Source organism: Stenella coeruleoalba (genome assembly GCF_951394435.1).
Source record: "Stenella coeruleoalba genome assembly, chromosome: 18".
NCBI classification, from domain to species: Eukaryota; Metazoa; Chordata; class Mammalia; order Artiodactyla; family Delphinidae; genus Stenella; species Stenella coeruleoalba.
This window is the reverse complement of record NC_137164.1, coordinates 66,559,708-66,577,786: the sequence shown is the minus strand read 5'-3', so window position 1 is coordinate 66,577,786 and position 18,079 is coordinate 66,559,708. Positions and strand designations below refer to the sequence as shown.

Below are 18,079 nucleotides of genomic sequence, written 5' to 3'. Positions count from 1 at the left end.
TACTGCCAAAAACCCTATTGTTAACATGGTTGATTTCCATTCTCTCTTCCTGCTACCCACAGAGAACCTTGTCCTTCCTGCCCCTCTCCTATTTCAACCTGAAGTTTTTCTTTAGTCCGTTTTCAGTGACACCATTCTCGATCAAAGTTTCTCCTTTTGCCTTCCCAGTCAAGACTGTGTAGCTGATTATTTTAGCCTTTTAATGTGTGCCCACAATTCCTGCTTTCCCCGAATAGCTTCTGATGTCCCATAGTCCTTGCATCTCCACCCTGAACTCAGTCTTCACTTACATCTCTAATTGTGATTCTGTATTTGGGAGGCTTCAGCCTCTACCACCATTAGCTTTTTGAGTTCCAAATCATCAACTCGGCCAAAAGCCATAGAGAAGGGAGTGTATACTGTATGTATACATGTGTATGTGTGTGAACTCATACATACATGAGGTTTTACATCTTCACCTAGATACTGTATGGGGAATTTGTAGCCATGTGTGTCTTTAAGAAAATTTCTATTTAACGAATACAGTACCTTCTATTGGGCCAACCAGTATGACAGAGATCCAATATGTGAGAGACTTGCTGAGATGCCAGAGTCTAAAATGAATTTATTTTGGAAAAGAATGAAAATAGGAAGAGTCCCCTGTACACCTGCATTTTTCATTTCCTTTCTCTGAGTAGGAAAGGCTTTGTGAGATCTTAGCGTGACCAGCAGGGGGCAGCAGAGGACTGCGAGGAACTTAAGCCGATGCAGGCCAAGCCGCACTGTCTCCACTGCCTATTAACAGTAGGACACGGGAAAAGACACCACACGCAGCCCACGTGTAATGCTAGCGGGCACTTACCCTTACTCTTGGATTTTTATAGGAAATAATGAAAATTTCACTGTGGCCAGTGGTCTTAACTATTTTAAAAACACTCAAAGGGTAGGAGTTTGTTGTTTGGGTCATTGCCCAGGCTTATAAAAAGTAAATGTTTACATTAAGGCATTGACCTGTTTACTGCAACATGTACTCATTGTGTATCAGTAGAAAAGACTTGTGCCAAAGGACAAATTGAGAGTGATAGGGGCTCGGAGTATACTTTGTATATTTTATATAAACTGAGTGATGAGGGGAAAACTAAGTGAAACGTGTTTGCAAATAAGTGATTCATTTGCAAAAAAATATAAAATAACAGTTTGTATTTACTTTAATGTTATGTATTGTTCTAGGAATATGTTAAATTCACTTGCATGATAATCCGTATTTCCCATTGGTGTGATGGGAGAGAAGCCAGCCGAGAGGTAGAAACCCTTGAAGAAAACCTGTATTTCATATAATTCAGTATAAGAGACAATTTAAGATCACTGGATTAAGTTGCAGAGAATTAGATCTCAGGTGAATATGGGGAAGCATTTTCTAAGTGGACTACCTATTAGCTAGTATAGGTACTGGCAGCTGGAGATGTGAAAACAGAGACTTGATGAGGACCCATTGGGGATACTGTCCAGGTCATTTAAGCATCATATGAGGAGTTAGACGAGATGGCTTGTTCAGACCCCATCTAATTCTGATATTCTTTGATATCTATGAATCTCAAGTAAGAAACTGAATATAGATGATAATTAAATTCCTTTATTTTAGATAATATTGAATCAATATAAAAAATGCAGGGGAGGCATATAGTCTCTGAAGTAAAATCAATATTTCTCAGAAGTTCTTAAGCATGGGTGATATATCTTTTAAAATAGGTGAAATGGGCTTGGATGCTTTAAATGTCTGTACTCAAGGTAGTAAATAAAATGTCTATAAAGCCACATTTTCTTGATTTGGAGATAGATTTTTGCCCCTTTGCTAGCATTTCTGAAGTCAGGATATATTTTACAGATTTAGCAGATCTTACCTTACAGATACATCCTGAATATTACATCTAACATGGTAGCCTGTCATCAATTGGTGCTTCTTGCCATTGATAGGGTTTCAGAGTTGAGAAAACCTGACACAATGCCCATTTAAAGTCGGTCATTCTTTATATTTTTAGTATCCTTAAAGAGGACTTTAAATGAAAAGGTATGATATGCTTAAACCAAGTGTTGTCACAGTATGGGGTCTGTATCCCATACCATTTTCAGATACAGCTAAGTATCTGATTGTCTAAGTGACAATCACTTATGCAGGGTAATCTGAGACTAGAAAGCAGGTAGTATAACCATTTCCTCAAGTATAAACTCTGAGATTATAGACTAGTTTCACAAATCATTTGGAACCTATTTGTTTCTTTGGTGGTTAATCAGAGGGCAGACAGCAAATCACATGATGTTTTGCCTTGGAATGTCATTCCTTATTCCGTTCTCCACTTCTTGCCCATCTGTGGGGAAAAACTTTTTAGCAATAAAAATGAGATGGAGATCAATAATAGATTGTGTAGTGGTGGATCCATCTGATACTTTGCATAAATATGTGCAGTTAGTAAAAGCTGTAGACCGTGAGTTAATATATCTAGGAGGCTCGGTCTTCTACATTTGGGGATTTCTTTTAGCAAGAAGATCCCTAGCTGTTCAATATTTATATTTTTTTCATAAAATGTATTGTTTTTCTGGATGCATATTATGGGCCAGAGAAAAAAATTAAAAATAAAAACAAGAATTCCGGTTTCATAAAGAGTGAAGGCAGCTTTCAAGAAGGAAGTGCCTCTTGTGAGAATATGTATCTGACTTACTCTTCTAGCCCAAATGTCCTCTGACTTTTGGAAAAGGCGAGTGGCAGTGGATCAGGCTTCTGCCTTTCTGACCACATCACCTCTGATGTGGCACTGGGGACAGAGGGGTAGTTTACAGATGTCCTCAGCATTACTAAACCGAGCTTTTCAGGAAGCAGGACTTCATAAAACGGAGTGAAGTTAGGTAAGTCTAACCATAGCAGATGACATTAGGGGGAAAAAAATCTCATCCTCGTCCTTTGAGTATTTGAAAGGTTTGGGGATTTGAGAATAAATCACTTACCTGAGTAACAGCAGAATGAAAATTGTGTAATTGTGAGCAGTGGATCCTAAGGTCTCTAAAGCACCCCCTGAGGTGCCTGCTGGACATTGCGCATCAGGGAAGTCCTTCCCTCCCTGACCTGCCTCAGTGACCACGTCAGTGCCTGTGCCCCAAGGCACCACTACCCCCTAGTGGAAGTCAGTAGGGTTAACAGTACTTCTTATTGGCCTTGGTCAGAATCTGCTTAGTCAGCTTTAAAAAGTTGCTGACTGATGCTCTGAGAAATTACTGTGTCTCTTAAGACCGCTTCTTGGGTTTGCCGGCTCAGTTTCATTCTCCTGTGTTAGCCAGTAACAAGGTGACCATTGATTAGAGTCTTCCCTCATGCACAGCTTTGTTCCAGGTCTTGAGACAGACTGTCCCCACAGGGGTATCAGTCAGTCTCTGTCACTCACACAACGTCCCATGCTGCCACTTATTTTTAGGGATGTTTAAGTAACACTGGTTCAGGAACCTGCTGATTTTTGAGACGAAACGTTTAAGGAAAAGCAAATTATAACCAATTGTGGCTAAAAGGACTGTTTCTTTTATTCTTATATGATTCGGACACAAGCAGACAGATTTCTGTATGAATTGACTCTTACTCTAAAGGAGATTAGATAGTGTAATGTAGCTTAGAGAAATTTTGTCATTAATTAGCATGGCCCATTGATTATATATGTTTAAAAAATAGCACATTGACAAATTGCAATTCTTGAATTGTTCTAGACATTCAGCCAGGTATAAGTAAACTCTGTTGGAGTTCTTCAGTGTGTAGACCATCTCATCTATAATAATCACACTTGGATACACTTATCCAATAGGTTATCTAGAAAGAGAAAAGGATAGTTCTGTGCAGAGAATACAGTTAATCACCAAAGCAAGTGCCTTGTTACAGTTTAACCCAGATTATAAAACTTCATTTGGGATAAATGGCAGCCCTCAGTATAGGGTCCTTTTGACCTGTGTGATAATTTTGGTTGGTCTGATAAAAGGTGGTGGTTTTTTTGTTTGTTTTGTTTTTGTTTTTTGTTTCGGTTTTTTTTTTTTTTTTTTTTTGGTCCTCTCTTGCCCTGGTTTGTGATCACTGTAACGATAATCATTAGTTTGTTTTCCTCTTTTGTTGGCTATCTCACCAAACAAACCTTACCAAATGAGGAAATACCTTGGCTTACAAAGGCAGTTCAGTGAATATTAGTACCAAAAAATGTCTGTCTTCCTTTCTGCTAGATTTCTTACCAAAAAAAAACCCTAAATGCAAACCAGGAATATAAAGAAACAGAACTAGCACGGTGCCAAATGTGTTCCATAGCCTTACTAGGGACACGATGACTCTGTCACACTGTGAAAATAATGCAGGCCACTCAAAACCACCATTATAAAAGCAAAGCAAAGTTGGATGAAAGCACATAATAGTTTTGTTTTTTTTTTAATCATACTTTAAAAAGCAACTTGGTAGCTTTAGAAAAGCTTTTTGTAGTCTTTCAAAAATCATTCTCTATCTCTGACATTTATTAAAGTCAGAATAACATCATGCTAGTTACTTTATTTTATCTTAGTAATAGAGATTATGGTACAGTGACCTGGATAAGGAATTGGGAGTGTAGTTTCTGGTTTTATCCCATTACTGGCCTCAAGAAAATTCTCTAGGCTTTCTGTACTTCATTTTCCTGATCTATGTACAAAATGTCCTCCTCTCTGGAGTATTAAGAAAATTACCTACATAGTAAGTGTTGATTTGTTTTGCTCCTTGGAGAAAGACATTACCTGACGTTTTATTATATTGCCATCTTTCTTTGTAATCTAGACCAGTACTGAAACACCTTTGCATCCCTTATATATATTTCTGCTAATGCATACCATTTCATAATTTAATCTCAAATTGTATGTCAAACTACATTTATATCAATACTAAATTGATTTTACAGCCACATACAGAAGATATCAGTTTGTATTTAAATTATGATTCTCAAGTCCTCTCCTTTTCTTAAACATTTCTTTCAGTCATAGTGGCTTTTGTGCTTTTTTATTAAATCAAGTAGAATACTGTTAGCAGTGCAGTCAACTCTTGGTTATCATTCATGATTCCAACTGATAAAACAGATCCTTTCTTTATTGACTTGAGACTTACATAGCGTTCACTGTGTGCCAGGCACTATTCCAAGAGCTTCACAGCAATTAATGAATTTAATGCTCACCACAACCCTTTGAGGTAGATACTGTTATTATCCCCATTCTACAGATGAGGAAACTGAGGTATAAAGAGGTCAAGTAACTTGCCCAGGGTCACACAGCTAGTAAGGGGACGAGCTTGATTCACTGACCAGCAGTCTGCCCCTCAGCTCATTTTCTTTCCCTGTGCTGTGCTGCAGCCTCTGTCTGTGTGGGGAGCTTCAGAGATCTCAGCCTCCTTCACTACCACGCCATCTTAACAGCTCAGTCAAGTGGCGCAATTGAGTGACTCTGGTCCATGTACCAGTCCTAGCTCCCCTGTTTACCAACTGTGTGACTTAAGACAAGTTGTTTAGCCTTTGTGGGCCTCCATTTCCTTATCTGCAAAAAGGGTTTAATAATGTACACACTTCATAGGGCTATTGAGGGATTAAATAAGGTGATACATGTAAAGTTCATAGAATTATGGCTGGCACATAGCAAGTGCACAATAAATGTTTACTGCTATTACTTCCCTCCCAGAGCTGAAAAAGTCATAATTGAATGGAAACATTTTTAATACCTCCTTTTACCCACCCCGCCACCAAAAAAAAAAGGCAAACAGGGAGATAAGGCCCTGAAGGAAGCCTTCTGGAAATAATCAAAAGTTGACTGTGACTATACCGTCAGCCAGCCTTTCTTCTTCAGCCGCCGGCAGTAACCTTGTGTTATGATTCATGCAGGCTATGGCCACTCGGACGCAGATGTTCTCCACCAGTCGTTACTTGAAGCCAATATTGCTACTGAGGTGTGCCTGACAGCTCTGGACACCCTCTCTCTATTTACACTGGCATTTAAGGTTTGTATTGAACAGCTGTTCATGGTCAGAGCCTCACCTTTTAAATTCATTCTGTTTATTTAACTGAATCAGCAAGAACTTCTTATGTTGTATTTTTACTGCAGCAACTGTTTTTGCCCCTGTAAGGAAACCATTAATCCTTAAATTCCCTTAATGAAACCGTTCCACTGTTAATGACTTGAATTCCCTGAAATATAATACAGCTTAACTGGTCAGGGTGTGCCACCTGCTTGCAAAAGGTGGACACAGTCCCAGGAGGCGGTTGACGCTTGGCCAGATGAAAGCGTTTACCGGGGAAGGTGGCTTTGCTGAGCCCTCGAGAATGATAAATACAGGAACCTAATTGGGCATTTCTGCCTCTACTATCTTTAAACATATCCACATGTGGTAGCAATTAAAATTAGATGTTTATACGTAGAGGAGCAAAACCTAAAAACATTCACCTTTTCAATTTTTTTTGGATCTGTTACTAAATTAAATGATAGAAACATTTCAAGTATAGCGAGTAAAAAGTGATCTTGGTCTTATTTTTAGGTTTTAGCAAGTAACATTTACGTAGGTAAAGATGGTCTCTTCAGCCACGTTCTTGTTTTTAGGAACCTAACCCTTCCCGTTCTCACTCAATAACTACTTCCATTTCCAGAGAAGCTGAATTAGTGTTAATATGCTCTGAATATGGAATCAGTATGTTTACTTGCAAGGGTATTTGGGAAACATACCCAAAGTCAATCTGTGCTTTACTCATCTCCTCTTCTCATGAAGCACGTTTCTTTATTAGAGTAAAAATAGTTACCTGATATCATGTTGCTTTATTATAATTTACCTTTGTTCGTAGCAGCCATGCTACTCACGTCCCCAGGAAATGTCATAACTAGGAACCCAGTCGAGAGCTGAGGGCATACAGACCCTTAGGATGAGTATGGGGACAGCAGTGTCATCTTACGTGGAGCCTTACTCTAGTGACCTTCAGTCATGGTCCCCAGGCTGGCAGCAGGTGCAGGCCCTGAAGCTTGTTAGAAATGCAGGTTCTCGGGCCCTGGCTGACTGAATCAAACTCTGGGAGTGATATGTGCACAGACAGTATGGCCTGAGAACCACTACTCTACTAGAACCATGTTTTGAACCTCTTTCTGTTTTCTTTTGGAGATTTTTAAGTAAATAGTCAGTGAAATTTGTAATGTGAGCATTTGCCCTGGACTATATCAGTGCTAACTGTGCACCCGTAAGTTCAAACCAGTAGTTGGGACACTTGCTTCCACTCTCTCCCGGGCCTCAGCATATAAATGAGCAGGAAACCCCGGGGCTGCACAGCCGGTGTGGTCTGGCGCCACGGGCAGGTGAGGGCACCACGTGGCACGGGTGTGGTCTGGCAGCACTGTGAGAATAGTGGCAGTTTCCTTACTGCACAGCCTGCAGTTCATACTCAACCTCCTTTAAATTGCTTGCTTCATATTAAAGAAGAGTATTTGTCGAGGTTCCCGGATCTCCAGTGTCTGGCCACCAAATAGGTTCTGACTCAAGAGAGAGACAACATCTGATGGTCTCTGATTGAAGGCTGATTATAAATTTGTTGGGTGAATGTCTTTGGGAAAATCACTTCATGTCTCCAGACCTAAGATTTCGCATTTGTAAGATTGAAAAAATAGGATCTGCCTCCCAGGGCTGTTGTAGCTTAAAGTGAGATGACCCTTAGAATGGACGAGCACTCTGCTGCTACAGACCAGGCTCCAGGACACTTGGGAGCAGCCATGTGTACAGAAACACCATGGGCTGCAGACCCCAGCTCCACCATTAGCCAGATGTTAAGCTTTGGGTGGGTCCGCTTGACATCTCTAAGCCCTGATTTCCTTACTTAGAACGTGGCAATTATTCCTACTGTATAATGAATTGATATGAAGTATCCAAAAACATCTATCCTGTGTCTGACACACAGTAGGAGCTCAAATGTTGACTCTAGTTTAGCAATAAGCGCTTTCCCTAGGCTCACGCCTTCCTGATCCTATGGTAAAGGGTCTGATTCCTGAGACGCACAGGGAAGATTGTGTTTTAGAGCTGAGGTGATCTCTATCAGAGTCTATATGCCTGTGCGCAGAAATCTTTGATGTTTAAAGCTCAGCGCATACACACACACACACACAGACCCATTAAAAAATGGGAAGATGGGCAAATATTATGGCATTAAAGGATGTCATGCCAGGCTGTAGGCTTACCTGGCCTAGGTTCACAGGTCCAAGAGCCACTAGCACAGCAGCACTTGGATCTTCCTTTGCAAGTATTTACTCAGCTGAGGCATCAATTGGAGCATATCGGGAAAATTAAATTATTACATTGAGTTAGCTGACATAATTGTTTGCAGAAAAATCTTCTTCCACAAATGTTGCCTCATCGTTAGTGAGCCTCTTAATTGACCACATCTAATAAGTTGCCAAAGGCAATCAAGAAATCATGTTCTTAATGAGAGGAAATGTTTGAAAAGGTTTAAGCCCTGAACCCCAATTTATTGGTATATTAGCTTCCTGCCATTTATTGAGTGCCTTCTGTGTCTTCAGCGTCAGTCCTCACAACAGCCTGGCCCAGCAGATCTTCTTATCCCCCATTTTACAGATAAGGAGATTGAGGCTGAGATAGGTCAGGAAATTAGCCCAAGATCAGTGTGTGTGTGTGTGTGTGTGTGTGTAGGGGGAAGGAGCTAAGCTGGGTGAATATCAAGGTAGCTGAATGATCTCTCACACAGAAAAAAGAAAATTACCAAGCACTTACCAGATGCTGGTACGGTGTGGGCACTTTCACAAATATTGTTTAATACACGAAAGGTGTGTTTTGTAAACCAAGGTGATTACATGCAGAAAAACTTGGTTCTTCTCTGGCTATTTTAAAATGTCTATTAATACAGTCCTAAACCAAATCTGGCCTTTAAATAGTTGATGATATTTTTAATGTACTTACAAATTTAATCTGAAAATGTATTTTAAGTAATTCTCTGTAGTGCCTTCTCTTGATTTGAGGTGCTTGGTGAGAACCAGCAAGTACACGATGAGAAGGATCGCTGTGAATGACCAGGGTGGGGAGCACGTGGATGATGAGGGTCAGCTAGGGAGCCTGGGGTCCAGTTTACACAACCATGAGCCTGGGGTTTAGGTCATCCTGGTGACTGGTGAGTCTCTGCGACAGAGAGAGTGCTACTCGAAGCTAGATTTTTAAAGTTATTCTATAAATCAGTGTGTAAATAAAAATCAAGCCATATCCCTAGGAAGGTTGTAGCTGTCTTAAATAACGTGGTTCCAGATATCTCATTTTGGCACCTGAGGTTTAAGTTCGTTTTTCTCCTGTTCCTGGCTCTTTAGAGATTACTGATAATGTGTGTTCATTCTCTGAAAGCCCCATTTCCCTTAGGAGGCTGGTAACGACAGTCAAACTTGAATCCACATCAGGCAATTCCTGAGAATTATTTATAACCTATTCTCCACCTTATTGCTAGAAATAAGTCATGCCTTTCCCATTATTCTAACGTCTCATTTAATTTCATTTTAATCAATGAAATTCTCCCATCCTCAGTAAAAGTCTATAGGGAGACAGAGGTAGAAATGAGATACTCCATTGTTATCCAATGGTTATTTATGAGTGGAAAAGTGAAGGTGATTTTTGTTTTGCTTTTTTCCCTGCTCTGAGCCTTTCTGAATGTTCAACGTTTTTAATGAGAAAGAGAGAGAGAGAGAGAGAGAAGAAAATTGATTGGAAAATAAGGAAGGCAGCTGGTAAACTGGGGTGTGTTCAGGACGAAAGGTCCCTTACCCCTTTAAATGAGGGGTTGTTTATATCTTTGTATGCATTTTTTTTTTTTTTCCGGTATGCGGGCCTCTCACTGTTGTGGCCTCTCCCCTTGCGGATCACAGGCTCCGGATGCGCAGCTCAGGGGCCATGGCTCACGGGCCCAGCCGCTCCGCGGCATGTGGGATCTTCCCGGGCTGGGGCACGAACCCGTGTCCCCTGCATCGGCAGGCGGACTCTCACCCACTGTGCCACCAGGGAAGCCCTGTATGCATTTTTATTCCATTCTTCAAGCAAGTTTTGTGATCAGAACCCAAAGAAGACTAAATCCTGAAAATGGGGAGCAAAAACCTTGACCAGAGAGAGTGAAAGGAAGGAAAATTTAACTCCAGTGGTAACAACTTGGAGACAGGCCAATTCAGACAGCAAGGCCAGAGGTCTTAGCGATTTTTGTATGAACCGTCTCTCCTGGATATCTCCAGCAAAGATGGCTGAGAAAATAAAAGCTCATACCCAGATTCATGCAAGCCTTAATCCAGCCATAATTAGGAAGGACTGTGACTCCTGGGAAAAGAACTGCTCAGAAACAGTAAACACTAAGCAGTTCCCCAAACACTGGAAACAACCTCTTTTTTTTTTGGTTGGTGAACAGCTGCTCATGGTTGAGAATTACATCATATTCAGTTAATTAAGTCACATTTTCTGCTCCATTAAACTGCTTCTCTTTCACATGATGGAATTCAATACTGTACTTCAGTGTTTCATGATATAAAGATCACTGTGGATTCCAGGTGTCCTACCAGCTGTAAATACACCCGTGAATTACTGGACCTAAAAAAACTTATTCCTTAAGTAAAACTTTTTCTCCAACAATAAGACGAGATAAATCTTGAAACTGTTACTCCAGCCGTAATTTGCTGTGCAGCCGAACTATTTGGACATAAGTTGTCTCTGTTCCTTTGGCTAAACTGGAAGGTTGGTTTGAGGTACTGACCTCTGGACATTTTTTTTCAGTGATAGTCATTTTTGCCTACTTGTGCAAAATGCACACATTCTCCCAAACACACCTTTGTCCTGACAGGCCTGTCTGTATTTGAAGATGCAGCTCTCCGGTGTCAAGCACATGTGGCTGCATGCTGGCCTTTAGTTGGGAGACACCTCTGTGCACTGTGCACGTGCAGCAATCATTGGGAGTTTTAGCCAACCAGGCTTTCACGGTGTTAAATCAGTGTGAATTTGCTGCTGGTGGGAGAAGACCTTGAAGAATGAGGAGAAGTGATTAACGGTGACCCTCTTGCCACTTAACTGAGCTAGATCAGAGGGGGCGTCAGACGATCCCTATACTTGACCTCAAGTCTTCCCAGTAACTATGCAAGCTTAGTTTTAGGGTCGCTGTTTCACAGATGAGAATGGCCAGGCTCAGTTTACCTGTGCAGATCTGTGCACATGAGAAATGGTGCCTGACCCAAAGCCTGTGCGTTTTCCCCCTTACCAGACTGCCTGGTGATTCATGGCTTCGCAGAGTGCCTGAGAGCCTGTGGGGGGGGAGAAAACCCAGCCCTCACTGCTAGAGGACCTGCTCCATACCCCTCACTTCAGTGCTTTTTTCCAGCCCATTGATTAGCTGACACCTGTAATGGCACTTCTCTGTTGGAATTAAGGTGTCGCAAACATGACCTCCGTATTAGTTGCTGGTGATAGTAAAAATAAGTAAATAAATAGAAGCCCAATCAGTACTGAGGCACAGTGGTCCTTTAAACCGTAGTACAGTTTGCTGGGAAGTTTTAAATTGGCCTCTCCCTTAGTAGAAAAAGTAAATTCTCCAAAGCATGAATTTATTGATAAGTTTGTTTGTACTACAAGAGACTTCTGTGCTTTCCTAGAGGATTCATGGGAAGTTTGTTTAAATTATAAGTTGTCTTAGCACCTGAAAAATGTAACCTTTGAGGCTGAAAGTTGTATGAAACCAATCAGCAGTGTCTGGCGTGTCTCACTGACCAAGCTGTCCTTGTGTGTTTTAAGAACCAGCTCCTGGCTGACCACGGACATAATCCCCTCATGAAAAAGGTTTTTGACGTCTACCTGTGTTTTCTTCAAAAACATCAGTCTGAAACGGCTTTAAAAAATGTCTTCACTGCCTTAAGGTCATTAATCTATAAGGTACGTTGTTTCACCAGGGAAGGTCATTCTTGATTCTCACCCATTCTCCTGTGTCTACCTGGAGCTGAACGGGGCACTTACCTCTCTGGGTTCATTTGCTTCCTCATGTCCATGTAGTTTCCCTCAACGTTCTATGAGCGGAGAGCGGACATGTGCGCAGCTCTGTGCTATGAGGTCCTGAAATGCTGCAACTCCAAGCTGAGCTCCATCAGGACTGAGGCCTCCCAGCTGCTGTACTTCCTGATGAGGAACAACTTCGACTACACTGGCAAGAAGTCCTTTGTCCGGACGCATCTGCAGGTGCGTGTGCTTTAGCTTTCCAGGTCAAGTGTGCTGTGTGGAATTATGTTTTAGCAGGAAAATTTTGAGTGTCACATCTACCAGGTTACCTCGGTGTAAGTGTTGAACGATCTGGCCTCTAGACAGAAAATTCAAAAGTCACATTTACTGGTTTTATTTATTTCATCCTCCACATCGTAAGATTTGGGCCCAGGATGTGTTTCTATTGGTAAATTGACATTTAAATGTCGAATCAATGTTCGACTGACCGAAATTCTACTGAGTAAAGATTTATAGAACCTATGAGAGGATACCTCAGGACTCCAGGCTGAGAATGGATCAGGGAGTCAAGGCCTTAGATCGGGAGACCGTGGGGAAACCATGGTTAAGTTTAGGCCAGAGAGGATGCTGTCCTGGGTCAGGCATGGTGAGGTTAGAGGGGAGAGGAGATTGAGTTGACAGTACTTAGTGATTGATTATACCTGGGTGTGGTGAAGGTAAAGGATGGGAAGGGGGAATGGGGGGAGGGGCATGGTCCACGGTTTAGCTGAGTAACTGGGTAAAGGCAGTGCTATTTGTTTTTTGGGGTTTTTTTTGCGGTACGCGGGCCTCTCACTGCTGTGGCCCCACCCGCTGCGGAGCACAGGCTCCGGACGCGCAGGCTCAGCGGCCATGGCTCACGGGCGCAGCCGCTCCGCGGCATGTGGGATCTTCCCGGACCGGGGCACGAACCCGTGTCCCCTGCATCGGCAGGCGGACTCTCAACCACTGCACCACCAGGGAAGCCCAAGGCGGTGCTATTTATAGACCCCCAAAAAGACAGATTCCCCCACTGCATAGTTCATATGTACATGTTTTAATAATAAATGCAAAAGACAGTCCACTTACTGAATATTTAGTACATATAAATTCAAGCCAAAAACCAGAGGTAAATAATAAGGTCTTCCTTTTTATTAGAGAAAGTGATAGGTAAGTAACCATCCAAGTGATGTGGGCTTATCTGATTCTCATTCCTCTACACTCTCCTGATTAGCATTTTGATGTGCAACCGAGATGGAAGGGTAGCAAAATCACCTTCTAGAATAATTCTTGGAAGGGGGAAGATGACTCAGACATTGTTTCCCACACTGGAGTGATCCTTGTTCGCACCTTCCCCGTTGCCCCATCCCCGTGCACATCCTAACCAAAGCCAGGAGCTGAGCCTGGGGCGTCACTTGAAAGTGAAATGATTTGCTCACGTTTGTGTGTCCCTAAGGTCATTATTTCCGTCAGCCAACTGATAGCAGACGTTGTTGGCATTGGGGGAACCAGATTCCAGCAGTCCTTGTCTATCATCAACAACTGTGCCAACAGTGACAGGCTCATCAAGGTGGGTGGCCCGGTCTCGTTTTATGTTTTACCCCCAAAACTCCGCCTCATCATCTGATACGTATGCACACGGACAGAATGCAGCTGAAAGCCCCGTGTCCCCCTCCACCCTTGTTGCAGCACACCACCTTCTCCTCGGACGTGAAGGACCTGACCAAAAGGATCCGCACAGTTCTGATGGCCACGGCCCAGATGAAGGAGCATGAGAACGACCCCGAGATGCTGGTGGACCTCCAGTACAGCCTGGCCAAGTCCTACGCCAGCACCCCCGAGCTCCGGAAGACGTGGCTGGACAGCATGGCCCGGATCCATGTCAAAAACGGGGACCTGTCCGAGGTAGCCCCGCAAGCATGTCAATCCGGGCTTTTGAGAAAACAAATTGTGTCCCATTCACTGAAGGAAGCCAATTATGAGAAATATTTCCCAGTAATTCAAAGAAGCCAGTTAAAAATATGTGATACTTTAAACAGTGCTGGGCTTGGGGTTCCTTCATGGTCATCTAAGCATTTTAACAATTTACAACATCGTAAGGGGATGTCTCCATCACAAAAGAGCATTGTTTGAAGGCTCTTAGAAAACATCCATGCTCACACAGGTGCCTGCTAGTTAGGTGCACTCAGTTTCTGCATCAAAACTCCTCTCTGGATCTAAAATTCAGCTATTTTATGATAAAATTAGATTTCCCTGTATCGAAGTCATGAATGACAGGGCATTGCTTTTTCCTGTTTGAGGTAGTCAGTTTCTGTCTGTAGTCGTGGCAGATGTCAGAGCTCCCTCATGGACAGAGCTGCACAGTTCAATAAGCGACAGCATGGCGGGGGCAGAGGGGGAGTGTGGGCTCCAAGGCAGACTGGATCCCGGATCCAACATTGACTAACTCGGTGACATTGAGCCAGTTCTTAACCCCTCTGTGTCTCTATGACATCATCTGTAAAATGGGGGAAATTAAGGGAAACAGTAGGCTGTAAGGCGGGAAGTATTCATGTTCCATGAAAACTCTGCTCAGGGTTCATGCCTGAGGCATTTAGGTGTGATTAACAGTACCACCAAAGAAGTGTGCTTTTACTTGTAAACCTCTCTAACTGCTTAAATTAGTAAAATTGTGTTCTGTATCTGAAAATTTGATGTAACTATTTTTACCTATTGATTGAGTCCATTCTGTTTGACCATAAGTTTAATCTAAGATATACATTAGCCATAATGAAAATGAATTACATGCTGTTAGTAGTAGTAATTTTTTTTATCATTCTGACAAGAACCAGGGCTCAGACATTGGAACCTTATGGTAGGTTCATTTCCAACAGCTATCTTTAATGTTTTGTAAACCATGGCAACTTGGTGAAAAGAATTTTTTATTTTTTATTTTGTTTTAAGGTGTTTATAATGTTATCCATTTAACATAAAATAATATTTTCATTTAGAATTTTTGGAAAAAGTTATAACTTCATCTCTGAATCTAAGAATGCACATGCCTTTTCTTCGAATGATCCTCTTTTCCCTTTAAGAGAAATAATGCTGACATTTTATAGTAAGAAAAAATGCTTTTTAAAAATCTTTTACATTTAAATTTAGTAATTTTAAATAGAAATAGGTCTTAGCAGATTTACCGTCGTTTGTCTCAATTCAAAGTTTAAAAATTTCAATTTATTTGAATTGTTCTACTTTTTTCAAAAGGTAAGATGTCGGCCATTAGAAACACCAGTTGATGCCTTGAGATCTAATATAAGCACATATAGTCATTAGATTTCTGTTTGTGAGCATTGTGCCATTCTTCATAATTGGTGATTCTGAAACGTGTCTTTTGTTTTAGGCAGCAATGTGCTATGTCCATGTCACAGCCCTGGTGGCAGAATATCTCACACGGAAAGGTAAGAAACGATTCCTGGGTTTTGTGAAATAAATATAAAATTGCACAAAGCTGCAAAGACAAGTGAGAGCCATTAAGAAAGATGTGGACGTGGGGGATTTCTGTGTGTGTGTGTATGTGTATGTGTACAGTATATTCATTGTTCTATTCACTGGTGTGACATTTGCTTGATGTGGTAGGCACCGCAGAAATGCAAAACAAAAGTAGGTGGCATTTTGTCATATAACCTCTTACTAATAACTCCATATTGCAAAAACTAGTTAATGAGCTTGGCATCTGGGAGTCCCTGACCAGCCAATCTCCAGCTGAAAAGATTTTATTTTCCCTTAAGATAGTTCCCACCGGAACTGTGTACCAATCAAAAGGCAGCTGTAACAGGAGGTGATCAGGCAGTATTTTCTGGAGCACAGCCCGGTCGGCTTTGCTGTGTGCGAAGGCAGCTTGCAGGCTGGAAACCTTGCCGCCCCATGGAAGGAGCTGGCAGGAGTGAGTGCCACCCACCTGTGTGCTAAGTGCTTGTTCCCACGTTAGCAGGCCGCGAGTTCTGTCACGGCTCCTCTGGTTAAACACCAGTTGCTCGTTTCCACTTCAAATTTGAGAACACGGGGCTTTTAGAAAGGCCAGTTGTGTTCATGTGTGTACTGGAGCACAGCTGCACCAGATCTGGCTAATTCCTTCACAATGTGAGGAAACCACAGATGGCCAGGTCAGGGAATTTCTATCTTTCTGGTACAGCTGGCTCTTTGGAATGGAATTTAAGGGCATCTAGGCTTGTCATACGTCAGAGCTGGAAGGAGAAAGAACCCAGGGAGGGGCTCCGTATTCTCTTACTGCCAGCACGATTTCCTGTTGAGACCTTCTGTCGGGTAATACATCTCCTCACGTTTAGAAGCAGACCTAGCCCTCCAGCTGGAGCCGTCCTTCCTCCCCTCCAGCCACAGCACCTGCCAGAGGAGGCGCCGGGGAGGTGAGCTGAGGGTGGGCCGGCCACCCCGTCCCTGTGACACTCAGACGTATGGGGTTTCTCTTTCAACTCTGCTGGGATGGACTTGGCTCTCCTTCCCTCCCTTCTTTTCCTGGCCACTCTGGTTTGATGGCAGGCAAGGAGAAGAAAGCACTTGGCCACAATTGTCGTTCCACCAGAGCTGAGTTGTATTTTTAAATCTACTCTATAGCCAAAAACATGGATGGTTGGATTTTATAATTTTGCTTTTTGTACACTCATGTATCCTCAAGCTCCCAGGTTAGTGCTTTGCATAGGGGAATCTTTGTCTCCATGAAACAAAAGCAAGGCGAAAGCTGGACATTGGCAGAGATGCTAGACAACCCATGAAGGGGCTGGAAACCTAGACCATGTGCAGCAGAAACATCTCTGACTTTAGGGTCCACTCTTCCAAGACTTGATTTCAAACTACTCTGTGTTCCTTTTTTTCCTGAAACATGGGAGGTCTCAGTTCAGGTTTTGACTTTTGTTTTACTGTAAGCAGTAATCTCAGTAGAGCAGGAAGACATTTCAAGTCCTTCTTCACTTGATTGTTTTTGCCCAGCTGACATTGTCCAAGTGACATGAAACTTTCCCCAGTGACTCCATGGGAGGAAAGGCCTCTTCTTACCCCTCAGGCTGCTGACGTGGAACCAGCCAAGGCAGCCCCTCAGCTCACGGCTGCGGCCATCGAGTCACATCTTGGTAGACTGCTTCCTGCAGGAGAAGGGCGAGTTCTAATCTGAGTTCTGGGTTACCCCAGCCAGAGTAGGTGAGATGACAGCTGGAAGTAAACAGAGTTGTTTTTGAGTCTGTATTTCTCTGATTGGCTTTGGCTTCTTTATTTTTCTTGGTATCTGAGCATGGGTCATTTTACCAAATCAAACTATTGTTGTTATTACCTTGCTATTAATTTGATTCAATACCTATTTCAGTTTATTTAAGGATTACATACATTTTAATAAAGGTGGGTGAAAAATAAAAAGGGATGAGAAAAATTAAAAAATTGAGGGCAGTGAGGGTTAAATATTGAGGAAGCGAATGAAGGAAAGCACACAGTGGCGCCCAGGCTCCCCATGGGAACGCTGGCCTGAGACGCAAGAGATTTCAAGATCGGTCCTCGTTCAACCCAGAAACAAACAGGGCAGGAAGAACCCTCGCGGTTCATCCACTTTCAGGTTGATAGCTCCAACTGTCTCCCCTGCTCTCTAATTCTAGGCATGTTTAGACAAGGATGCACAGCTTTCAGGGTGATTACCCCGAACATAGATGAGGAGGCCTCCATGATGGAAGACGTTGGCATGCAGGACGTCCACTTCAACGAGGTGAGCGCCGCAGCCCGCGAGGGCTCCGGTAACCCCAGTGTCTTGGGTGCTGCCGTTCACCCGCCCCTGCACCAAACTGGGATTTTCTGTCTGCAGCTGCTGTGTACACACTTCACTCTAAGATAATTCTCCAGAACACTGAAACTGAACAGTGAAAGCTTCTGCCATTCCCATTCCCAGGAACTCCCCCTTTCCTCTGGAGAGAGTGTGAGGAACTAGTTAATAGTGAAGTGAGGCTGAGAGCTTGAACACTTGGGGTAAAAGGCCCAGTATTGTGAATCATAAGGTTTCTCATTCTTCACAACAGTTAATTTCTCTGGTTC

At 42.6% G+C, this 18,079-nt stretch overlaps 1 protein-coding gene across 18 annotated transcripts in view; it reads left to right on the top strand.

Annotated features, from left to right (window-relative positions):
• The window catches only part of DOCK9 (dedicator of cytokinesis 9), a 297,694-nt gene that overhangs the window by 235,285 nt on the left and 44,330 nt on the right, over window positions 1–18,079 (top strand). For 10 of the 18 annotated variants that reach the window (XM_079902765.1, XM_079902766.1, XM_079902763.1 and 7 more), the window contains 8 exons: window positions 5,892–6,007; window positions 11,798–11,935; window positions 12,053–12,235; window positions 13,470–13,583; window positions 13,703–13,918; window positions 15,393–15,450; window positions 16,339–16,416; window positions 17,650–17,756. In XM_079902765.1, the coding sequence (XP_079758891.1) occupies window positions 5,892–6,007; window positions 11,798–11,935; window positions 12,053–12,235; window positions 13,470–13,583; window positions 13,703–13,918; window positions 15,393–15,450; window positions 16,339–16,416; window positions 17,650–17,756 (1,010 nt within the window). Of the gene's footprint in view, window positions 1–5,891; window positions 6,008–11,797; window positions 11,936–12,052; window positions 12,236–13,469; window positions 13,584–13,702; window positions 13,919–15,392; window positions 15,451–16,338; window positions 16,417–17,649; window positions 17,757–18,079 lie in introns of those variants that run through there. The other 8 variants (XM_079902762.1, XM_079902758.1, XM_079902761.1 and 5 more) reach the window with 2 other exon arrangements.